We start from the raw sequence: 25,317 nt of genomic DNA on the forward strand, positions 1-25,317 counted from the left end.
CATGCTGTGAGAGTGTATTTAATACTGATAGAGGAGCCCTGCCCTGGGACGGAGTGATGAGGGTGGTGCTGGGCAGCCATGCCTTCCTCCAGCCTGCCTAGCTGCTGTAGAAGATGCGGACGTGCTGAGTGATGTCCCCGCGGCACAGGGGACAGGTCTGTAGCCTCTTGCAGCAGGTCTGGCAGCAGCACACATGGCCACAAGGCAGGAAAATCATCTGGGCCTGTGGAAGGAGAGAGCAGAAGACATGAACAGTGCTGCTGCACCGTAATCTCAGCACCACCACACTTAGACAAAGTACAGGAGGAAGCTGAGATGACGGGCAACACCTACAGCTTTCAGAGTGCCAGCACACTGAGCCCCTGCACTGTGCAAAGAATGCACAGTGAAACAGGCCTGAGGAAGAGCACTGCCCACTGCCACATCCCAGCTGGCCCTCACTCACCCCTGCTCTGGCAGCACACATGCTGGGCTCTCACCTCCTGCTCCATGCAGACAACGCACTCTGACTTCTTCTCATCCCACTGCAGCAGGGGAGCAGTGGGGACCACAGAACTCGGGGTCTCCTCCTCAGGGGCACTGGGTTGTGTGGCTGCAGGGACCTCGGCGTCCACCGTCCTCAGCAGCTCTGCAAGCACAAGCCGAGGTCTGAGCTCGAGGACAGCTTCTACCTCCCACCCATTCAGGAGCAGCTGCGTGCCCATGGGAGCTCAGTACTCTGAGAGTCAGTGGTGACAGCACAGCACACCCTGCCTCTCCCACGGGCACACAAACCTCGATCAGCTCTACTCCCCATAGGTAGGCATCTGGCCCTGCAGATCTCCCCATTCAAGGCTCAGGTACCCACTGCTACCACACCACATGTCAAGGAGTGAGCAGAAAAGAACTGCTGGTACCTGGGATTGTCTTTGCCACAGCCAGGATCTCCTGCGCCCGCCTGAGGATGGCACGCTGCAGGCCAGTCTCTGCAATGCCCATCTGCAGTGCAAAAGGAGGGCTGTCAGCACTCAGATGAGAAAGCACAGAAGGGGCTGAGAAAGGAGACGCCTCCAAGAGAACAATGCAAACTCTTTGGCCATACTGGCAAGACCTGTTCATGTCAAGGGAAGAATCTCCATCAGGCATCAAAGCTGGAATGAAGGAATTCCCATGTGCCCTCTGTTGAGCTACAAAGCACATCTGAGGGATGCTGAAAGGCAGAGCTCTGCAGGTGCTCTGGAAAAGCTGTGACTTGCTTGGACAAGGCACAGAGTAACATCAGCACCTCCCTCTGCACAGATGTGGCACACCAGGAGCACCAACACTCCATCCTGCATGATCTGTTGTGGGCACAAGCATGAGCACGGCTCAGCAGGGTCAGATGCAGTGCAGCATTGCCCTGTACAGCTTATCTGCTGCCTCGTACCTTTTCCAGGTCACTGGCAGTCATGGTGCTGAGCACTTCCAAGGAAATTCGATGGTGTGCAAAGACAGGCACATACTGTTCAGCTGACAGCTCGATTAAAAGGTTCACCAGCTGCTTCTCCAAGCCCTCCTCCTGCAAAACACAAGGCGAGCTCTCAGACTTCGCTCCAGAGAAAAGGTGTGGGGCACACTGCTGTCTGACACCACGCATGGCTGGCAGCAAGGACAGGCAATGCACATAGTCCTGCCCTCAGGAACACGGCATTTTGCTTCCATGAGGACATTAAAACTCAAAAGCTCAACAGTCAGAGGAGCTCCGGCCACAAATACTTTATGAACAAAATTCAAAACACCTTGGTTTTGGAAGAATGAAACACAGCAATTTTGGCACCTGATGTCTGAGCAGCACCTGCTCTGCCAACCTGAGCTGACACACAGCAGGGCTGGAGCTCAGAGCAATCTCTCTGGGGCAGCCCTGCAGCTGTTTTCATGGCACAAAGTCCCTGGCTCACTACTGTAAAGCACAAGGCAGCCAAGCAGAGCTGTTCAGAGGTTTGGGTGAAACAAAATTTTCCTTCCTCTGCACCTGTCAAGCAGAGCATTTTGTTAGTGTGCATACTACAGTGGAAGCAATAAACACAGCAGCAACCTGGAGTTTCAGGGAGAGTGGCTTCTGGTTCAGCAGGCGCTGGTACTGGATCAGCCAGTAGTTCTCCTGTTTGGTTTCACTCTTTGCTTCCATTTCCAACTGAAAAACAAACTCATTCACTCAACAGCCCGAGATAACGTAGTGAGTGCTATTTAGAGCAGCTTGAATTGTATGTGTAAGGGGAAATCAGCAGCCTGGCAGTGTAGGGCTGGCTCAGAGGACTGCCAGGCTGGCCCCACTTTGATCCCCACATCCCACACCCTAGAACTCTGCATCCCTCTGCTCACTGTGTACTGAAGCCCAGCCAGTGTTCTGAAGCTCAGGACAGTCTGGACGTCTTCAGAATTACAAGGCCACATGCAGATGCCCAGTAGGATCGTGCTCATTCTTTCCTGTGATGTCCCCAGAAATGGGAAAGATCATCCCCAGATGGGGGAAGCAGGGGACATTTCAGATAACAATGCCTCACACTGCACCAGGGTCCAGAGGTAACCATGCCCCAAGAGCTTACATCAGCACTTTCTGAAGTCTGAGTCTGGACAAAACCACTCAGAGCCCCTCCCTGCTCTTCTTTATCCCTACGTTGACCCATGGATTCTCTCCCTGCAGACAGCCTTTGTGCTTCCTCATCCACAGCCCAGAATTAGGGGCCTTCGTTACCAGGATTTGTTGCAATTCTTCTTCCCTTTGCTTCTTTTCTTTGAGCAGCTGCTGCAGCAGGTAACCAAGTGCTCGGCGTTGCTCCATGATCACCCCCTGCAACAGAAGGACTCTGGCATCCATTTCTCCAGACCACAGGTCTGCAGGAAACCCCTGCCCTGATTTCCAGCAAAGCACTTACCATTTACCCAGAACTGTCACAGCAAATGTTAAAGTCCTGTGCTGCATGTGCCCCACAGCACAGTTGAGCAGATGGCCTCAATCCTCTCTTTGGCATGGCAAACCTACTTCTTTTGGTCCTGCACTGACCATTCACCAGTGGTGCTAATCCTCAGCACACACCGAGCAGCCCCAGACTGTGCTGGCCTGCAGCAGCTCTTCATCACTGCACTAAAAGTTCATTCAGTGGCATCAGAAGTGTTTGCGGTCCTCCTTAATGAAGAACCACCTGAAACTACATCTAGGAGCCTGCAGACATGCAAAGGAGCGACAACAGCAGCTGTGGACACCCTGTCAGCACTGGTCTCTCCCAAACCAACCTTGCAAAAAATAACTGGTGCAAACACCTCCCTTTCTCAGGGCTTTTTTTGTTGTTGTTCTTCCTGCCTTCCTGTGATTCACCAAGCTCAATACTAAAGCACCTGTATCTTACAGGAGGAGCAACAATCTGCTGCACAGTGGGTATCAAACATGACTGCAGGAACACTTCTGCCAAAGCACTTTGTGGGCACTGCCTGAGCAATAAGGGCTCAATGGCAGCAGGAAATTTTGGGCTGCAGACCACCAAACAGCAAAGGGGATGCAGGCAGATGAAGTTGTCTCAAGTCTGCTCTCCTGGTGAGCAGTGGTATAGCTGCAAACATACTGTGCCCCAACAGACACACAGACAGGGACTGGAATACATCCTCATTTTCTTGGGCTGACTAAAGAGGTGACCTAAACTGGGAAACAGTGCACACAAGGCAAAAACTGATGCAAAGGTGTATCAACAAAATTTAAAGCCAAGCTGCTTAAGCCAAACACTGAGATTTCTCAATGTGTGACTGCTGATGAAGTCAACCCATTGAATGGTGGGATGGTGGGGTGGAAGAGCCTAAGAGTCATAGCCTAGAAATGAAGGAGAAGAGCTGGCAACCATTGTTGTCGGGTATTTAAAACCAAACACAACATGTGAGAAGATATGGGATGTTTAGCAGGGATTTCTGGGACAGACAACGACTGGGTTGCAAAATCCTTCCTCACACAGCAAGCCTACAGCTGCCCACTTCTATGGAGGCCAGGTTACTTGTCTCTTTCCTGCAATTCATCAGGAAGTTTAAAAGCAGCAGCAGTGTTTCCATATCACCAAGACAAAGAGGTTTTTTTGGTGTCCTGGGGTTAAGTACCCTCTGACTAAGCACAAACCACCAGGAAACTGCAAGAAGCCAGAGAAGCAAGTGAAACTTTTGCCATCCCAGAGCAGAGAGAGGGTGGTGGGGCAGTCCCAGAGCCCTACATACCTGCAGCGTCTCTGTGTCCAGTTCTTGCCTCTTTAACTCCAGCTGTGTCAGCTGCAATAACTCTGTTTCTATTAATTTAATCTAAACAGAAGATGAAACATTTTTTTACTGACATTTGAAATGATTTTAATTCACACTCTTTCAAAATGAGGTCTAACTACTGGCCTTGGAGGGACAACACTGCAGAGCTGCCCACAAGCTTGGGAATGTTAGTGCCCTACCATAACACGTGCTCTGTGGCTGCTCTTTGTCTCACATGCCTGAAGAAGTGCCTCCCGCTCTCTACGCTAAACACCTGTTCAAGACCAGAAGCACAGTGCAATCAGTTCGTTCAGCCAAACCCTGCAGCCACTCTGGAAAGCAGCTAAGTGTTATCAAAATCCTCTTTGCACCAGTGTTCAAACTGCAGATGGACTGGGGGCTCTGTCATGGATCCCAGCTGCTGCAGCAATTCCCATCATGATACATGCTCTTTCAGTCAGGGTAACTGAGACACAGAGAGGTGAAGTGAGCTACCCAAGATCCCACAGCAAAGCCAAGAAGAGAGCCCAGCTCCCTTACCAGCCTGGCTATCTGTTCATCCCAGGCCATGCTGCTTCCTGTGTGCCACCTACCACCAAATTCCTGCTGACACTGAAGCTTTGTGCAGGCTGTACCTCCAGCCCCTGCCCTACAGGATGCTGGTGGGATGGGTTTCAATAGTAAAAGGCCCAGCCTAGGGTATCAAGAAACAAACTCCCTTTGTTTACAAAGCAAGAGCAAGCAAAAACTGCTGGGCTCCTAGTGATCTCAGGCAATGGAAGGCTGTAAGATTCATCTTCTGGATTGTCTGTGCAAAATCCATAGGTTTTAAGCACAGTGCAAAGATTGGTCACCAAGTGACTGAATATATCAAAGCCCTTGAGCTTATCTACCAATTCCAGACATGAGACTTTTCTCCTAGTGTCAGATCAAGAGAGGGAAGCAACTGGAACACTGTGTCAGAAACCAGCTACCCACCTCCACACATCAATCACTGCTACCTCCCCAGCAGCTCTTGTTCTTCCCCTGACTATTTTGTTTCACCTTTTGCAGAACGTTGCTCAGAAAGGCAGGCTGAGAATGGGAAATAAAAGGTGAACTTATGGCTCAAGGTGCAGTTACAGTGTGCTAGATGGAGATGCAGTGGACTCATATGAAAACAACAGCCCTACCAAGGAAACCTGAAGGAAACTGGTAACTGCAATTGCAGACCACCCCTACAGAGCCAATGCAGGTCTGTCCTCTACTGACCACTTTCCAGCATTTCACCCAGAGCAGTTTTGAGATGACCAAAGCAATGGCAATCCTACTAAGTCCACAAATGTAAAATCTGTCTTTATACTCTCTCCTATGGTACTGGAAGACTGTAGTTTATCTCACACTGCACAATGCTTTGTTACAGAGCTCTCAGCAATACAAGAGCTCTCCATTTCCTTCCTGCTCTGTGCTCACAGCACTTTGATCTTCCTCATAAGGGTCTCAGCAAATGATGAGGAGCTGGTTGCTCTTTCCTCTACTGCTGACTCACCTGGTTCCTGATCTGTCTGTGCATAAGATCCTTCTTCACTTGGAGAGCTTCAAAGGCAGCTTTCTGCATCTCACTCTAAGGGACAGACAACATTCTGCTTAGTGCAGATCGTTCATGCAGATGCAAACGGCCTAAAGAAACCCTGCTGCCTTGCAGTGGCTCAAGGACAAATGAGCAATGCTAACTCTGCATTTTTAACAGTGCTCACATTACAACATGACTTAGATCTCACCAGAAGGTAAACATCTCTGACCAGAAGGTGTAAAACCCTCCTTACAGAATGACAGAAGTTACAGTCATGTTCTTCAAACACACACGTTGAGTGCTGTATATGAACCCCACTTCTCGTTTTCAGCAGCACTGAGTACCCAGGCTGTGCAACAAGGCATGACTTCCCAGCACTTCTAAAAAATGAGCTGAAGAGATCTCGGGTTCAAAATGAGGTATTCAAAAGCAGAAGAAAGCAGAAGATGCTTAGAAAATGCATCCCACAGGTATCCAGGCAGCTTGTCCAAAAGCCTGCCAAAAAGACAGGACTTCTCAAAACTCTCTCAAATCTTAAAATCCTCTGCATTAATCATCACACCACTTTTGCTTCCCATGGTCTGTGCTGCTGTCCTTTATGAAAAGTTGCTGTCTAGTTAAAGTATAAACACATTTTTCTCTCAGATACCAAAGCCAGTTTGTTAGAACACCTGTCTCCAAGTTAAACCAATAGTGTTCTATAAAACAATTCTTGCAAACAGCCCAGCCCTGCAACCACTGCTCCCATGCCTGTCACTCTCAACTCTGCTTTTGAATCCTACTGCCTTTCTTCAGTCTCTCCCTGCATGCAATTTGCTCTCTTGCCTACCTGCTGTAAGATCTGACTAACAGCTTTGTTCTGATCCATCTGTTGCCAAGCCAGGATTTGCTGGAACTTCTGATCCATCTCAGCAAGGCTGCAAGAAAATATATTTGTCAAGGAGTTGCTGCAAGTCCAAATAGGGGCATGGTTGCCCCAGCAAGCTGCTCAGGTGATGAATTTCTACATCAGTGTTCTGCACTGGAAAAGCTGTGCTGAGAAAGGTCCAGACAGCGGGGTCATGTATTCCCTGCACCTGCAGGCAGGACTGTGTCTACCCACTGCCCTCTGTTGGGCAGAGCATGGGTGCACAACGTTAATTCTGTCTGTCAAACACCTCCAGATTACATTTTTCACATCCTTGTAAATAGAAAGAACCAGAATTTTCTTCATTTATAGCAGTGTCCTACACATACACAAACTGTGCCCAAATAATCCTTAAAGTCTAAAGAATTTTTAATATTCTGTGCCTCCTTCACATATTACAAAATGTGAAATGATTTCAACTGTTCTGTTGTAACACTGCTCAATTCCACCTGGCTCATCACTGCTCAATTTCACTGCTCACAGAGATGGAAATTTTCACACTGGTTCCTGGAGTGACACATCCCAGCTTGCATGTCACAAGGTCTCATAGCTCTATGGGCAACAAAGTTCAAAAGTTCCATTTTTTTCTCCTAATTTCTCAGCTTGCTTCCCTTCCCCAAAGACCCTGCAAGAAGGACCACATCTGAGAATAGAGCCTTGTTTTTATGAAACAGAATGTGACTGTATAACTGACCATGAGAACCTCAGCCTGCTCTGTAATTTGTCCAGCAGAACTATCAAAATTCCACTAGAGTGCAACACATGAAAGGCTCTAGCTTCCAGTAGGAGAAGTTCTGCACCATAATTATTACCTTCTCCAATAGAAGTTTTTTTTAATATGATGGAAAAAGAAATGTAATCCTCTAGATAGTCCTAGGAAGATCTGTGCTACAGTTTGACACTGACTAACCAAATAACAAAAAGATCAGTCTAATTTCATCCTCCATACTTAGCAGGATGTATAAGGTAAAATAAATGGTATAAAAATGTGACAATTGCAAAGCATGATTAACATTTCATATTCTTGTGGTTAGAAGGTGGTTCATTTAACCATGCTTCTTTAGTTTGCACTGTCACCTGGTTCACACGGAGCTGTCCTGCTGCATTCCAGCAGCGGCAGAAATTCCTGGCTGTTTACATGGGAATCACACCAGAGACTGCTGGCAAGAAAGGAACTTTACAACAACAGCATCTCCAGCCCCAGAGATCTCCCAGCATACCTGGAGCAGGCCTGGCTGACAAGGTCTTGCCGACGAGATTCATAGGTCATTTGGATGAGCTTGTTCTTGTAGCTCTCAGCCAGCATTTGTTGCATGGCAGCTAGGAGACAGAAGTGCTGTCAGTCTGTATCAGGAGCTCGTCTCTGGAAGAGACACTAATCTGCCACTGCTGCAAGAATAACTTGCAATTAATAGTGCCTTTTCTCTCATTTCAACCTGTTCTCATTGTTCCCATCTCATTCATTTATGAGGAGATTCATTCAGCTGCAAGAATTGTGGCTATTTATCGGAAAATCGCATAAATAAATCCTATTCTAATTGCATCTCTTCAGTATTTGGAGAAGCAAAATCAGTGCCTTGGACAGGCTACAGCCCTGTCTGTACTGCTGTGAACCATCCACTCCTGGGGTGATAACACACACATCATTTCCATTGTAATCCCAGTAGATCCATTCATGCTCACAATGAGCAGAAATGGTTCCGTTGTGGCATCGTTGCTTACCTCCTAACATGCTCCTGCCTCACAAACCTGACCAGTTAACATCTGCTTGGTACCTCTAAAATAGAAAGTACTTTGTGTGCACACAGGATGCAGTTTCAGACTGCTTGTGCAACACACTCTAGCTACATCAGGGGCATGGCTCACACCTGAGAATCAGCAGTGAGCTGCAGGTGGGAGCACTGATCAGCTCTGGTATGTGTACAATGTTACTCCCTTCCAGTTTGCCCTACTGCATGAAGCAACAAACAGCAAGAATGTGTGTGTAGCAGAGCATCTCCCACACAGTAATCATCCTTCAGGGCATCTCCAAAGGAACCAGGTCTTTCCAGTAACCTACTATCCCAAACAGTTACTTGGACTTACAGGCCACTTCCCTTCTGCGCAGATGCTCTGTCTCCTCCTGTGTGATTGCCATCAGCTGTTCCATCCTTATTCTAGCAAGCAAACAAGAATAATTCAGCCAGTCATTCAAAGAAACACTATCTCACTCCTCTCCTGCTCACTCAGCTCAGAACCCAAGGCTGGGTAGATTCATCAAGCAACCTGTACAGGAAAGCCATGTGTTCATCAGAGACTCAAAAGTCACAGTGATTTCTTGGAAAGGGTACTCTAAGTCTATTAAAAAATAAAATTTTCCTCAAAACCATGGGAACAACTGCTTTTTATAATAGAAAGTTCATCCCAGAAGACCAAACAAGGATCTGGGAAACCAGCTTCCTTCTCTTGAGGCTTGAGGAGCACTTTAAAGCTGACTGCAGCGAGCACTGCCACTAAAAGCAGGAGCCTCATCTCCCTCCCACCTCCCTGTCCTTGTCCCAGCACAATTACACACATCACCACTCAGCCTTCTGGGAATTGGTTTGACATAAAAACTATCTGCCATACAAAGAGAATATTTTTCAGCCAGGTCAGTTTACTCTGTCACAGCACAAACACTTGATGGAAGCAGGAGGCAATATAAAAGTAGAGGAGAGAAAACCAATTTTAGGGGCAAAGCCAGATCAAGTGTTGGCTGAATGGCAGCATTGAGTTTGGTGTATTCCTCCTGTACACATTACTTGACCACTTCTATAGGTGCCTTGCTTTCCAACAGATTTCTCATGGCCCCTGATAGTAGAATACAGGGTTTTGTTCCCAAACTCCTTAGCTAGGACCATCCTGAGATGAAAAAGAGGTGCAGTCACCAGCTCACAGGGTCTGCCAGACTGGGTAAAACCAAGCACATCTATCTTGCTTCCAAGTGACCAGAATCAGCTGCTGCAGCCAAAGCAGCAGGAAACCTTTCAGTCAGCAAATAAGAGAATGACCCCTCTGACTTAGCATGGATTCATGGGATCTGAACTGAGGGTCCCAAAACTCTTCCTTGATTGTTTTCCCGAAAAATTGATTTCAAGGTTACTCACCTCTCATTCTCCAAGGATTTCAGGATGTCTGAACTTTGCTTTTGCCTAAATAAAGATAAAACAAAAGGTTTTCATAAGGCTAAGCAGCACATCTTATTCCCCCAGTAAGCAGAAAACAACTTTGCTTCTAACACACAGAAGACCAGACTTTAGCAGGCATGTAACCTTGCACAGCACTACAGGAGATCCAGCAGACCCACATCAGTGCTCAAATATGTACCTTCCAGAAGGAGCACTAAGGAAGAACACTTAGAACCGCTGTTCAAATATGTAACTTCCATGAGGAATTCAAATTTTTCCACAGCACCACAAAACTTCAAAAGCACAGATGTGTGAAATATTCTTCTGAGGTGCCAAATTCCACTTCATTTAAGTGGGATTTTGGCAGTTCAGCAGCCAACACTCCATCCATAGACACTGATCCTGTTCTGCTAGAAGTGGCAGCTGGGAAAGTGGTATCTTTATTTGCAAATCTATGAGCACATACTTGAGTGCAGACAAACTCAGTGTAGCTAATACACATGAGAAGGGAAGAAGCAACCACGTCCGCAGCAAGGACAGCAGAGGTCTGTACAATTCCACTGGCTTTGTCTGCACAGCACAGGCTTGCAGGGACAGTCTAGCTCTGTAATCAAGCCTGCAGGCCTTTTGGGGAGCTCTGTCCAAAGGCTGCAGGCTGAATAGGGACCACAGTAGCAACATGCACTCCACATCAGGGACATACCACTTCACTTAAGTATCAGGACTGACCAGCTCTATTAAAACTCAGAGAGGCCAAAATGAACAATTCAGAGCATGACACGAGCCCCCAGTGGACAGAGCTCACTGCAGGATGTCCTGTGACTGCCTCACCTCTGATTGTCCTCTATCAGCTTCTGGATACGGCTGGCAATGCCTTGCTCTGCTTGCTTCAGCTGCTGCAGCAGTTTCAGGCGCTCCTCCTCCAAATGGCGCTGGTGCTTTGTCAGGCCCTCTTCCAACCTCATCTGATCCTAGGCCAAGGTAAAAGAACCAAAGGAGAATATGGTCAGTTTAGGAAAGGTGGTGTCTTGTACAGAGGCAGATCATGGAGGGTTTGGTTGCAGTGACCCAGGCAGCTCCTGGGAGATGTTATGAGAAAAAGAACTCTCATCAGATGGGGCAGCCTAAACACAAAGGAAAAGAAGAATCACTCCAAGGTGCTTCCAAGGAGATGTTGTTGAAAATCTGTGAAGTCAAGCAATTATGGGAAAGATTAAAAAAAAAAAAGTGCTCCAATTTGTACAATCAAAACAGCCACCTGTCAAATGACAGTTACAGTATCCCTAATGACCCCAAGAGAGAAAGCAGAAGCAAAACACTGAGGGCAGTGAATGAGCTGCTGTCTCTACAAGGAAAGTTTCTGCACACATGGACACTCGAAACACCACTCTGTCTGTGGCAGCAGAGGCACAGCCCTCGCTCAGCAAATGAGTAGGGATTAGAGCTCCTGCCCAGAAGAGACCTACCTCTCTTACTGTCTGCAGTATCTCATCCTTCTGATTGTTGATCTGCTGAACAAGCAGCGCGTGTTCTCTTTGCCCCATGTTCAAGCGCCGCTCAAATTCAAGCTTCTCCTGCATTTTTTTTTCCTGAGAAGAAAGATGAATGCCAGGAATCAGCAGTGTTGGCTCTGCTCCTTTTCAAATAAGAACAAATTCTGGCAATGCAAAACAAGGCACATTAATTCCCACAACTACAAGAGAGAAAGCCAAAAGGCTTTGACTAGCCAGGAGGCTTTACAAGGGGATGGAAATGTTCTGTCCTTAGGAAACCAAAAATTGTGAGGCAGAAGTTGCTGCTCTCTTTATGACAGCCTCCCAACTCCTTGCAATTCCTTTCACAGTCACAAAGCCAACACCTCAAGGCATCAACTCATACAACAGAAACACAGGGAACTTCTGCTTCAAGCCAATACAAACACTCAACAGTAGGAATGAAGTTCAAAATTAAGGTTGTGCTCAGCTCCAGATGACACGGGGACTCTTGTCTGAAGACAACTGAGTGAAGGGAAGCAGCCAGCTAAGAGGTGTAGGCAAAGGGACAAAGTAAGCCACTTGACAGGAGCTTATGTGAGAAAAACTGATTCCGTGTGTGTGTGTTGCCTCTACACAGAGCTCAGTATGGCTGTGCCCTGCATCTGCCCACCTCATGTGAAAAGTAACTGAGTGTTCAGCACAGAGAGGAAAGCAAAAAGCTTTCTGGTGTAAAAGCTTCCAGATCCAACTCTGTAGACAAGGACTAACTTAAACTGGAAGTGATCACTCATGAGAGACTCTGCACTCATCAGCTATGTGTCAGACAATACAGTCTGCAATTTCCCCATGCTCCCACTTGTGCTCTACAGTGAGGAGTGAGTGGGTTTTGAGGATGTTCTGCAAGGTCAACATTCAGTTTTGGCTGAGAAAAATAGAAAACAAGAAATAGAGATGGTCCCAATTCTCCAGACAAAGCATTTGCAGGGGTTCATCCTTACCTTCCTCTTCTCATAGTCTGAGAATTTGTTCTGAAAAATAGAAGTATCAAGAGATATTTACTTCTAGGAGCAATGGATATGGATATCATTAGCCCACATTATATCTTTCCCTAATTGGGTAAATACGTCAACCAAAGGCACATTAAGATTAACATATTGCCAAAGTCCAGTCATTCATGTTTATCCAGGCCAGAGAAATGTACTCTGCAGCTATCAAACAGCACAAGAATTAACAGAACTTGTCATAATTACAGGCCTAGCCTCACCTTTCCCAGGTAGGGCTGGAAATGTCCAGCACTTGGCTGTGAATCACTTGGTGTTTTCTGCACTGCTGTTTTCAAGGTAATGATTAAAACTAATATATTTCAGGAAATATGCACAATCATAGAAAAACTGGAATCAGAAGAGATCTCTGGAGGTCTGTACTCCAACCTCCTCCTACTCACAACAGCACTAATGTCAAAGTCAGATCAGACTGCTCCTTGTCCTGCCAAGTTATGAAAATCTCTAAGGATGGAGGCAGTTCTCTGGAACATATTTTCTAGGAGTCAGACATGATCACATTATTCCCAGCTGCCCAGGGAAGAGATGAACCACCCACACCCACGATGCCATGCCTGGTTCTGGTACTGATGCTCCCTTGCTTCAAAATGACAGGTTTCACTGGTAGGCAGTGATGAGGAATGATGTGCAAAGTGCTGTGAGATCCACTGGATCATCTGAGAGACAAATCCAAAACTGGCACACAGCTTCACATGCAGTGGAGCCTCACCTGCCACTTGCTCTCCTCCTCCAAGTATCTGTGCACTGTCCTGTCCACCCCATCCACTGATGTTTCTCCTCCATCACTCTCCAGCACAGGGAGCACATACTCTGAAGGTGGGTAGTACGCAATTCCACACTCTGGAAGAGATCAGATGCAAAACAAGGACATTTGGTGCCTAAAGACCTCCTGGCAGCATGGCTGAAGGTTGGCCTATGTGTGAGACAGCTTCCAACTGTGCTCTCTCTCTCCAAGCATAGATGGTATAAGAACTAATGCAGGTCTTGCAACGAGAAGCTGTGAGAAGAGACAGTGCCATCCCATTCCCACCAGGAAGATGATGAAAGCACAGCATGAAGGGAGGAAGCAGAGAAGCTGAGAGTGCTGCTCCCATTTCTAAAATCACAGGAAAGGATACCCTCCAAAAACAGACTGAGCACTTGGAGCTGGGCTGATGCTCTGCTGGCCAACTCAGAGAGAAAAGCTTCCTGTACATGAATCCAGGCATATTCATTTCTGTGGGGCTCAAAAGATAATTTGCTCACATTCAAATAACTTCTGACAGTCCTTTTCTTTCAAACATTTAACACAATGCACTTCACCTGCATAAAATCTCTGCCAGGCTTTGTATTAAATATACTGTTTATAAATTCACAGTCCAGTACTTTTTTCCTCTGAGATTTCAATCTGTTTTCATATTTCTTTAAGGAAAATATCAGCCCACTGGCCCTTCCCTATGGAAAATGAGAGTAGAAGGGACCTACTGAGTCTATCTCCGCAGCATCGGCTGTATCTGGATGGTTCCAAAACCTCCCATTGGAGAAAATACAAATGGGAAAACAAAAGCACAGAGAGATGCAGGGACTCCACTCAGGAAGTCAGCTGTCCTGATGTTTTAACAAAAACATTCTACATTTCAGTTTGACAGTGAGAAGCAAACTTCAAGGAAGGACTCATGTGTCGCTGTTTGCCAGCAAAGACTTACTGACACATAACTACTTGACCTGCCTGCCCCGTGTGCAGAGCATCAGAAACCACCTGAAACAGAACCACCCTCATGCTTGTCCTGTAGCACCTAGTTAGAGCACAACACAGCCCTGCAAGCTCTCACCAGCATTCACAGACTCTTCTCACTTACCTTTGCAGAGGAACTGCTGAATGGACTCTGTACCTGCACTGCAAATATCAGGTGACGGGTAGGTCATGGAAGAAGCATCCAGGGTCAGTGTCTCCAAAACAGAACACACAGAGCTCCAAGTTATTGTCACAGCCCAGCCAGAGTCCAACTGTTTCAAGCCTGGGACCCAGGAAAATAAACTGCAAGATTTAATTTGTACCCCATAATAACCAAGCCACAGAATCCTGTCTCTTAGCATGTTAATAGTGCTGGTGTTCTTTAAGACTTCATAAAGAAGGTGGAGTAGTGGATGGAATATTTGTCACCCACATCTAGTTGAATTCTTGAATTTATTAAAAGGAAAAATTACTGGAAGGGAAATACATTAAAGGTAGATCACTTTTGCTGGTAATAGAACCAGTTAGCCTTGCAGGTTCCCAAAATTTCACTTACAGTGTGATAATTTCACATTGCCCTGAAGTCTGCCATAAACACAAGGCTGTACTGTTCTCCTGCTGGGTGTCTGACAACTTTCAGAGGTGTGGTGACTTTGCTGTACCTTATTTAGGAACTTCTGAGCTGGTCTCTCAGTAGAACATCCCCCTCATGTAAACACATGCATTTTGTCTTTAAGGACAAAGCACTTCTCAGTTACAGGCACTGCTGTTTGTTGGAGCCCTTGAACACCATGCATGGAAGGAATGGCAATACAAAGGGTATGTTGCCTCCTGCTGAGAAGGACTTAGCAGGAAGACCCAGAAAGGAACCACTTCCCCAAACACAAGGAAGTAAGCTGCACAGGTCCCTACTCTCAAAGCCTGCCTACAACAGAAGAGAAGCCTAATGCTGAGTCCTCAGGACAGGACAGCATTTATTCCTGTTCTCAGTGCTGGTGTCTGAGTCAGCTCTGCTGCCTGACACTTGCACAGTTTAGTACTGACAAATTTGGCAGCCAGAAAGTAACATCCCCATAAAAATGCTGGTGCTTGTATCATTTTGAATGTGCTCTCCAGGGAGCCAGAAACCTACGGGAGCTGATAATGAGTCAGAGATCTATTAAGGCAACAGAGGCAAAAACCTCACCAGAAGCATTCAATCTGCTCAGTTAGAACCAGTCTGAGTGGAAAGTATCTGAGTTAAATTGAGCCCATAGACTCAGTCTGGACTCTCAGAAGCAGACACAGCTGAAAATATTTGGAGGCTTATTCCCTACAGATCACTTTTGCCGTGATTAAACCCTGGCAAAAAGTGATCAGAAAAGACCAAAGCAGGTGAGCACGCAAAACTGATTTTAGACACTATGAACCACATACACCCTACCTACAGTCCCCTACAGTGAGTGCCATCCAAGCCCTAGAATTTCACTTTTGAAGCTGAACTTATTATCATTGAGCAAGCAGGAAGGACAGCAGCCTGCAGCAGAACAAGCAGGCAGCACAGGCCAGGCAGACAGGCTGGCTGGGTGCATACCTCCAGCGTGCGGATGTGAGCCAGCACTCTTGGCAGCTCCTGCAGGAGGTTCTCACTGATATTCAGAGTGCGCAAACTCCTCAGACCACTCACTGTAGCAGGCAGCTCCCTCAGCTTGTTGCCTATGGAGTGAAAAATCATTTAGTAATACATAGCACTGCTGAAGCAGCAACCAGCAAGCTCATCTACTGCAACACAAATCTATATTTGTATTGTGTATTTGTAAGAGCCTTCTGTGAGTTATTTTCTATACTGTGCTGGAAGGATGCGGTTGTCATGGGGTGCACTAAGACAGCAAACACTGCACTGCCAACAGAGGTAAATGGGACTCAAGATCTTAGGGCCACTAAGATGATCAGAGGGCTGGAGCACCTCTCCTGTGAGGAAAGGTTGAGGGAACTGGGCTTGTTTAGCTTGGAGGAGAGAAGGCTGCAGGGAGACCTCATTGTGGCCTTCCTGTACTTGAAGGGAGTGGATAAACAGGAGGGGGAACGGCTGTTTATGAGGGTGGATAGTGATAGCACAAGGGGGAATGGTTTTAAACTGAGACAGAGGAGGTTTAGGCTGGATATTAGGGGGAAGTTTTTCACCCAGAGGGTGGTGAGGCACTGGAACAGGTTGCCCAAGGAGGTTGTGGATGCCCCATCCCTGCAGGCATTCAAGGCCAGGCTGGATGTGGCTCTGGGCAGCCTGGGCTGCTGGTTGGTGACCTGCACACAGCAGGGGGTTGGAACTGGATGAGCACTGTGCTCCTTTTGAACCCACGCCATTCTATGATTCTATGATCCACTTGCACACAGCCCAGCTGCACAGACCCAGCAGTGCTACCACAAGCCAAAACAGCCCTTCCCAGCTGAGGCCACTGCAACAGACTCAGTCTGCTCTTCATTAGGACAATATTTGTAACGTGGGATGTTCCTCCCTTCAGTTTAAGTATCAGAAACAAGACAAAAGAAAGTGAATGTGGGACTGCAAATTTAGTGGTCAGAGATCAGATGAATATAGCTAAAAGCTGCACTTCTGAGTTCCTTTCTCTTCATCCTCTTCCCCATTTCAGCAGCAGCTGTCTGTAACAACACCTCTTTTTGCTCTCAGATTCACGACACAGTGCCCAAACGTATTCTAAAAAGGTATGTCTGTGATCTCTGTTCTAGGACTGTGCAAACCTGGAAAGGTTAATTGAACAAGCTCACAGGACTGGGCTCTGGGTGCCCAGCTCTGAGTCTCATGCTTCTGGAGGAAGACGTGCCTCCAGCCCTTGTGGCACCCCTCAACACACAAGTGAGTCAGCTTGGGTCTGAAGAGCTGGCTACATGCAGGCACACAACGAAGCTTTCAGCTGTTGAGATCAGGAATGACCCAACAACCTGTCCTTGGAAAAGGGGCAGTGGGATGAAAGGAATCATCGTTTCATGATGACTGTCTCATTCAAGAGCCATGAGTTGAACCACACAGAAGAAAATCAAGGCAGACAGCGTGCACATTTGTTAAGAAGCAGTCAAACAACCCTAGTTAATCCTAATAACTCGGGGAAATTTGCAGAATTATTTTCTACTTAGATTTCTCCTGCCTTACCAACTATTTGAATTCAAGTCTGTCCTATGCTCTTCCTTAGTATTCATAATGGAAACCACTTGGTGCCTGCCTTGGTTCGAAGGTATAATTATAATGCAGCTCAACACAACCCAGAAAATAAATGGTACTTTGCCTGCAGCGCCAACAAGAAACATGTCATACCTTTCACATTGAGGACCTGGAGCTGGGCAAGATCCCCTATAGATTGTGGAAGACATTTTAAGAGATTCCTTTCAAGGTTTAGGACCTAAGATATCAACAGAAAAGATAATCAAAATATTCTTTACACAAGTCTCAGGTCTTCACCCAATATCTATGCTATTGGGACTATTCTGCAGCCCCAGGAGGCAATTTAAAAGTAGTTTTCCAGGTTACAAAAACAAAAATGCTTTTAGATTGAGTCCTTAATCATCTGCCAGGGAAAAATGTATATCTGTTAATACTGTTTGGATCCACAGGCTGAAAAGTTGATTTCCTAGACACCCTGAATCCAGGGTACATCTAGCCACTGCATGCATCTGCAAGCAACAGCCAAAGCAGGTGCTGAATGCAGATGCATGAACTGGAAAGCCAAGCATACTTGCCTCTCCAGCCACGCTGCCCCAGCTCACATAGGGTGCAGATGACTGAACAGCAGTGATGTGCATGCAGAGCTGCACCCCAAAGCAGAGGGGACACTCTGAAATGCACTATGACACACTGAGTTGAGTTCTCTGAGTGTAATCACATCAGGGAGAATGCTAAAACCTGAACATTTTAGGAAATTAACTGGAGTGCAAACTGCAGCTCTATTCACTCACAGCCCTCGCTTGGCAGTGTGAGCTATTTGGAGTAACACTGCTTGTACTAAGCAGGGACCATAGAATTCAGTACACTCTTCTCCTGATCTCTCCCCTTGACAAGCCAGCTCAACACAGCAACAGTCAGATCAGTGACACAGATCTGACACCCTGAGGATCACCATTTACATTGTACTTAACTATAAAACAAACAGCAGTAAAACCCCACCTTCATGCTGTCCCCTAACATGCCATCTACAGAAACTTGGGATACAGCAGATCCTTTACCTGAAGAGATGTCAGCTGACCAATATCAGTAGGAAGTGATGCCAGCTGGTTGTCATGCAGATCTAGAACCTGGAAGAACAGATCATTTCACCAAACAGTATTGGGGAAAGATGTCGTGATGAAAATGAAATGAAAGGTTGTGAATTATTGAGCAATGAAAATTATTTCTTCCCATGATGGCTTCAAAAAAGTCTGAAGTTTTCCATCGGATGGAGGCACTTCACTCTTGCAGGTCTTTTGAAAACTCTAGGCTCTATATATTGATAAACAAACAGGTGACCAGGGAAAGGAGTGGCACCACGGGAACTGTTCCACAGAACTAGACGAGCCAAGTGAACAAATCATCTCCATGAAAACAGGCTGGCAGAAAAACAGTTTCTGCAGGGTCTGTGGGCTGAAATGTTGCACAGAAAGACAGAATCACAGAATGGCCAGGGTTGGAAGGGACCTCAAGGATCATGAAGCTCCAACCCTCTGCCACATGCAGGGCCACCAACCTCCACATTTCACAGCAGCCCAGGCTGCCCAGGGCCCCATCCAACCTGGCCTTGAACACCTCCAGGGATGGACGGGGCATCCACAGCCTCTCTGGGCAGCTGTTCCAGCACCTCACCACTCTCTCTGTCAAGAACTTCCCCCCGACATCCAACCTCAATCTTCCCTCCCTCAACTTAAAACCATTTCCCCTCATCCTGCAGTTATCTACCCTTTCAAAGAGTTGATTCCCCTCCTGTTTGTAGGCTCCCTTTAGGTACTGAAAGGCTGCAATGAGCTCACCCCACAGTCTTTTTTTCTCCAGGCTGAACAAGCCCAGCTCCCTCAGCCTGTCTTCATAAGGAAGGTGCTCCAGCCCTCTGATCAACATCAGTTGGCTTCACCACCAGTCTCATCCACATTCAAGTGATCCCCCAGGTTTTGTAAACCTACAAAAGGGAGCTGTCACATTTTGTTACCACTTTTTGGTAACAACAGTCAGACAGGAGAATTTTTTTGGACTAGTGTGTTTTAATGCAGCTAGAATGACTGTTAAAAGTCACAATTACCTTCACAGTTATGAGACTCAGGAGGCTACACGACTTTGGAACTAAAGATGTAAGATTATTTGTATGAATAATCAGCACCTGAGGAGGGAAAAACACATTGAAACATGAGCATAAGAGGCACACAGTCTAGAATAAGACTTTTGCTAAGACTTAACTGCAAAGGTTATATAAGAATTTTGTATCTTATTCAGTCATCTAAAACAGTGAAATAATAAATGAATTGTAGAGGTAAGATATTTAATATTAAACAGAAGCTTAGTTATTTTTTATGAGAAATATCATTAATTAGGTTAAGATAGAAATCATCATCTCATCTTTCGTGACAGAAACACTAAAGCACACACAACAGATTAGTCCAGCCCAAAATGCTCTCTATGCAGTATCATATAAATGGCCAAATTCATCACAAACAAACTCCTCCTGAAGCAAACAAACAGCCAGAAGCAACTATCTCAAATACAACAGCAATATTCATGCACAATAATAGAATTATCTACTTTGGAATGTATCATTACCTTTTTCTGCAAGACTTTACAAGTTGCAAAGGCCCCATATGGAACCTAAAAACAATTAAAAAATGGACACATCAGACTTCACAAGATATTATCTTTTCTAAGCACTTCTACAATATCCACCTGTAAAGTCTCAGTAATTAACTTTAATGAAAATGCACATGATATTAACATTACTTAACACTTGTTTTGGCCCAGGATGCCAGTGCTGCCTGGTTAGCTTCCATGCCAGCAGCTTGCAATGGCTCTCCACAACACGACAGCATAGCAAACAGCACAGAACAGAGCTTGGCTTAGACAGAAGTCCAGACCCTGAGTGACTTTATATTAAATGCACGGATGACTCAGGAGTTCAGGCACATTTTCAGCTAGACATCTTAAAAATGTATTGTATGGTTCTGCAACCTCAACATACCTGCTCCAGTGGGCTGAGTGACAGAGGTGAGAAACTGAGTGTTCTCATGAGCATGCTGGGCTTTGCAGGAGATGGGCAATCAGAAAAAGGATATGCCAGCAATTTCAGCCCATGATCTGAGCACTCATCCATTCTGCAGCATGGAACAGGTTTTGGCTAAATCACAATTTTGTCTTTAATTTTGGAGTTAATTTTAAGACTGATCTCGTGGATCACTTCATTTACTGAAACTACAACAGCTGAAAGGAAACAGCAAGACAGAGTTCTATGGTACTAATCCAGAAGGAGCAGCACAGGATCCAAGACCAGCTACAGCTATGAATGGAGCTACTCCAGAGCACACCCTGTGCCTGCCACCCTTCTACCCAGACTGGCTTACAGCCTGCCCCACACAGCTCACAAACCTACACACAAGGTGCCATTGGCTTCTAGTCCTGGAGCAAAACTTCCCAAAGTCTCACAAAGCCATATCACAGTGCACAGTTGGCAGCTACACTCTCCCAAATCTCTCCCCAAAGAGCAGTGATACATTCATTAACCTGCTTGCAAAGGCATCCTGTGACAAAAGGTTACACAGGTACAAACACTTCAGAAACACAGAGCAATAAATAAAAACTGAAAGGAATGGGCTTCTGTTTAGCAGGTTTGCATGGCTGCCAGAATGCAAAACTGTCTAAACTGAAGGCCCATCCATCTGCCATCATACTCCAGCAGCCAGCTTGCTTCTAATTTAGTTGGCTCCAACACCAGAAGCCAAGCTAGAAATGAGATTTCCATCACTAATCAGCAGCCTGGAGCCAGACATGTTCACTTATAGAGAAAAATAAGTGCAGGCAGTAGACTTTCTAGAGCACTATGGCAATACATAGCTAGCTTTTTGCAAAAATAAAAATAAACATTCCCTTATGACGAGCAAAACTAGTCATAAGGTCCCGAGGTTGGGTCCTCCCAAGGAGGGCCTGAGGTCACTCTGCCCTTCCCATGCTGACAAATGAAAGAGGATTCCCAGCACAGAAATACTGTGGAAGCAACAGGTAGGACAGCACAGCATAAGAAAGAGGCCTTTACCTGAAAGCCAGAGAACAGACATACAGAGGAAGAAGTGGCCTGGGAACAAGGCCATTTCTGTCCCAAAGCTCACAGACATGATATCAGATCTGATGTTTGCTAACAAGTAGACTGAGAAATCAGACCTGTCAGCTAATATTGAAAGTTCCAGAGAACATACCTCTAACAGTTCACATTTGGATATGTCAAGAACATCATCGGCGCCAGCCTCTTTTGCCTGGTAAGAGAAGATACACATCCAAAGAGTTAGAACATGAAGAAATGAACAGCCTCTTGCTGCATTTTGGCTACACTACTCAATTGGCTGCTCTTGAAAAAATCTAATTAGAGTCTTCTGCTGCAACTACGCAATTCAGTGAAAAAGCCAGGAACAAATTCTTCTACAATTGCAGCAATCAAAAGCAACCAGGAAACCAAACTGCAGAAATTCTCTCTTTGTGCAATAAATGAATTTTTCTATGAAGAACTAAAGCATATCCCATGCTGAAATATCAACTGAAAGCTACAAGAAATGGAAAGCTGGACTCTCGAGCACCAGACACATGCTTGCTCTGAACTAATACCCTGCTGGCCTTCACGGAGCTGCTGTGTCACTGGCAGGTCTCATTCAGATAGTGGACCTTCTGAACTGTACATAGAAACCAAAGCAACTGCTGTTGTATTTTGCTGGAAGCCCAACTTTGCCGTGCAAGGAGCAAGAATTTGCTGCTTCCACACAAAAATGGTTTTCCATGTTCATATCAGCCACACCTAATGCAGCTGCTAAAAGCACCGGCACTGGACAAGCCCCACTGTGAGTAGCGTTGTGTCTATTTCCTTAAATAAAAGAGATTATATTAGGCAATAAAGCCTGTCTGTGATAGTGCTTCCATTAAGTCTTCAGAACTGCATAACCTGACCCAAAGCTAAGAATGCAATACAAAACGAATCCTACAATACTCAGATTTAGCTCTCCCTCTTCAGCCCCACAAGAAGCAGACAGAAACCCTACAAACCAAATAAATAAAACTGTTTTCATTATTGCTGTATAACAAAGCCTTACTTTCCAAACTACCTTACTGATGTCCAACAGCAATAATATTAGCATTCCTAAAATGCAGCTGCCTCTAGGGTAGAACACAGAAGATCCCCCATGTCAGCACTGGTCCGCAGCTCCTATGGCAGAATAGGTGAAATAATTAAAGAGAAGAATGCTTGGAGAAAGCCAGCTTTATATCTGCAGCTGCTGTAAGGCAGGTAGTTCTACCACCGTGACTGCCATGACAGCAATCTGCTGAGGATCTGCCTCAGAGGATCCTGGCAGAGACTGGCCCAGGAAAAAACATGTCCTTGAGACCTGATGTTGAATTAATGACTGCTCCTTCTGGATATAACATTATTTCTCCTGAACATATGAACCACTCCAAATGTCCTGTGTCTGTGGACAAATCTCTAGGGATTGAGACACCAGAAAAACAGGAAGAACTAAGGGGAATAGAGACTTGCACCTCATCAATAAGTCTGTAGTTCTCCACAGTTAACAAGCTCACTGAAGGCACCACCTGAAAAAAGGCAGTATAACCAGAGCTGTCTCTGAGGTGCCCCTCTCCCCAGCTGTGTCTACAAGTTAATTCTTTGAATGGCACGAAGAGAAGAAATAAGAAGAGGCAAAGGAGAGGCATAAGAAAAGCCAGGAAAGAGATGTCACAGATTCCTTGGTAGAAAAAGCAAACTGAGAGATACAAAATAGGGAAATAGCAAGAAGGAGAAAGGATGGGAAGTCCTTATGTGGGGTGACATAAGGTGGGCTGGAAGGTGTGATGTGGAACCACAGAAGAAAGGGATGGAAGTAGTACAGAGGGAACATATGGAGGGAAAGGCAAGAAGAGATCAGGCAGGCAGGAATTCTCTGACATACATTGGAAAGGCAGCCTGCTAACTTGGATGAGATCAGTAACGAGGCACCTGGGACTAGGTACAGAGAACAGAAGTGACATCAGCATTGCTTACCAGGCACATTTGGTATTCAAGGCGCTTCCGAGCATCTTCACTGGGTTTCTTCTTACGGAAGAAGAGTGGCATCTTGAGTTGTGACTATAGCTCCGTCTGAATGGCACAAACTATCAGCATAAATAAAGGCAGATGGCTCTTGGAGGTGTGGAACCTGGACTACAGAATTCTGCTCTAATAAGAGAAACAAGAAAATAAGAAAAAAATCACTGCTGCAGCAATTGTCTTTGTTTAGGCCTTCCTTTGGCTTGATCAAACAGAGCCCATCACACCTCTGCAGCGGAAATGTCAACGTGAGTCATGAAAGCACTGATGAACTTCTGAGACAGGCAGACTGTCCTGTCATTCCTGTCCAAGATGCCTGAAGGCAAACTGAAACATGTACAGACAGGAAAGCACAGGATCCACTCCAGGACAGGAATTAAGAAGGCGGTGCCAAGAAAGCAGGCACTGGGGACAAAACTACCCAAACTCAGAAACGATTAACTCTGGCACAATACTGAGCAACCGTAAAATACTATAGAGTAAATATAGGCTGGAAATGAGACAATTCCTAATTTTGAGAGCCTCCACCTTACAGGGCGAGAGAAACAGGCAGGACCGATGCAGATCAGAACACTGGGGACTTGGAAGGGGACTTTGCAATTGCTGCCCTCTGGCAGTCACACAGCCTGTGTCAGCTGCTTCCAGGGACACCAGACAGACTCAGGGGTCAGGGTGTCCAACCTCAGCTTGCTTTGCTTCTCAGCTCCACTGTAACAGGTCATGGCCTCGAATTTTAGGGCAGGGATTATCTTGAGGTAAGAAAACACTTGGTTCATTGGCATTTCAGACTGAAACTGCTGCACAGCAATGCTTTTCCTATTTTAGTCACCTAGTGAGATGAAGGGATTCTGCTTAAACACCTATTAACTTAAAGTCAGGTTTTTAATACACTTCAAAAACCAACCTATTTTCCAATCACCAAATTACTGCCCACAAAGCCAAAACAACCTCCATGCTGAGAAACTTTTCAATAAGTTCAGACTTAAATACCCAAATCAGGAGTTGGGCTCTACAATCCCTGTGGGTCCCTTCCAACTTGGGAAATTCTACGACCCTGTGAAATGTTCACTGTGGCCCACTCTGTTCTCCCTCAGTATAACACTCAGTGCTCACCACGGAGTCATCACTCAGCAGCCAAGGCAAGCCAGGAGGAGAGGCCAGAGTAAAAATTCAGACAGTTAAGCAAGAAGGGAAATTCATGGTCAGGAATTAGTCAGGAAATTCAGTAACACATAACAAGGAGTCACAAACAGGGGTCAAACATCACAGACGGGAGTAAAAGGGGACTTAAAAGATAAGAAACAAGAGAAGGATGCTTACAGCAAAGTAATGATAACACTGATGACCTTAAGCACCGCTTTATCCCTTCTCACCTCTCTCTGTTAGGCTACGTACCTTCCATCAGTTGTGTGGACAGCAGACAGTTCAGTTTTCACCCCAAAACTGCAAAAGCTGAAGGACAGGCGGCTGAACAGAGAAAGAAACGTGTCAGGGCTGCGAGGAGAAACGAGCAGGAGCCAACAGCAGCGGGCCGGGCACCTGCAAACCCTGCAAACCTTGTAAATCCTGCAAGCATTCCTGCAAACCCCGCATCCCCGCAAACCCCGCATCCCCACAAACCCCGCATCCCTGCATCCCTGCGGTGCTCAGCTGGGTGAGGAGCACTGACCGCAACGCGCCGAGCTGCCGCTCAGCGAGACCCCCGCCCCTCCTGTCAGCCACCACAGCGGCCCGCAGCCTCAGCACCGCCGCCGGCTCCAATGCGATAGAAGCGGCAACAAACCCCCTCCGGCTCCACGCCGCCCAGCCCCCTCCCCAACTCGGCCGCGCTCACAGCTGCCCGCTGCCATGACACCCCGTCCCGCCTCGGGGCCTCCGCACCACAGAGACGAAAGGCCAGAGCGCCCCCCTCTCGCACCATAGAGTTCCCTGCGGGCAGGGG

At 46.4% G+C, this 25,317-nt stretch overlaps 1 protein-coding gene across 10 annotated transcripts; it reads right to left on the reverse strand.

The window, feature by feature from the left end:
* Positions 1-25,317, reverse strand: LRSAM1 (leucine rich repeat and sterile alpha motif containing 1). Of its 10 annotated transcripts, none has more exons than XM_090121625.1 (27): positions 25,210-25,311; positions 24,771-24,842; positions 23,331-23,504; positions 22,396-22,496; positions 21,502-21,558; positions 19,862-19,906; positions 19,347-19,424; positions 18,304-18,372; positions 17,399-17,483; positions 15,662-15,783; positions 14,213-14,303; positions 13,084-13,214; positions 12,312-12,341; positions 11,305-11,427; positions 10,670-10,809; positions 9,818-9,862; positions 8,778-8,848; positions 7,913-8,012; positions 6,615-6,702; positions 5,762-5,836; positions 4,213-4,293; positions 2,714-2,809; positions 2,054-2,152; positions 1,406-1,537; positions 897-978; positions 480-628; positions 1-223 (listed from the first exon to the last, which is right to left on the reverse strand). In XM_090121625.1, exons 4-27 carry the CDS (start codon positions 22,426-22,428, stop codon positions 98-100), a joined length of 2,148 nt encoding a protein of 715 aa, XP_089977751.1. In that variant the 5' UTR covers positions 22,429-22,496; positions 23,331-23,504; positions 24,771-24,842; positions 25,210-25,311; the 3' UTR covers positions 1-97. The 10 variants fall into 10 exon arrangements, with proteins under 10 accessions (XP_089977751.1, XP_089977750.1, XP_089977748.1 ...); XM_090121624.1 differs by having other exon boundaries at positions 22,384-22,496; XM_090121622.1 differs by lacking the exon at positions 22,396-22,496 and having other exon boundaries at positions 25,294-25,317.

This window comes from Phasianus colchicus, chromosome 19 (assembly GCF_987193195.1).
Source record: "Phasianus colchicus chromosome 19, bPhaCol1.hap1.1, whole genome shotgun sequence".
In the NCBI taxonomy this organism is placed as follows: Eukaryota; Metazoa; Chordata; class Aves; order Galliformes; family Phasianidae; genus Phasianus; species Phasianus colchicus.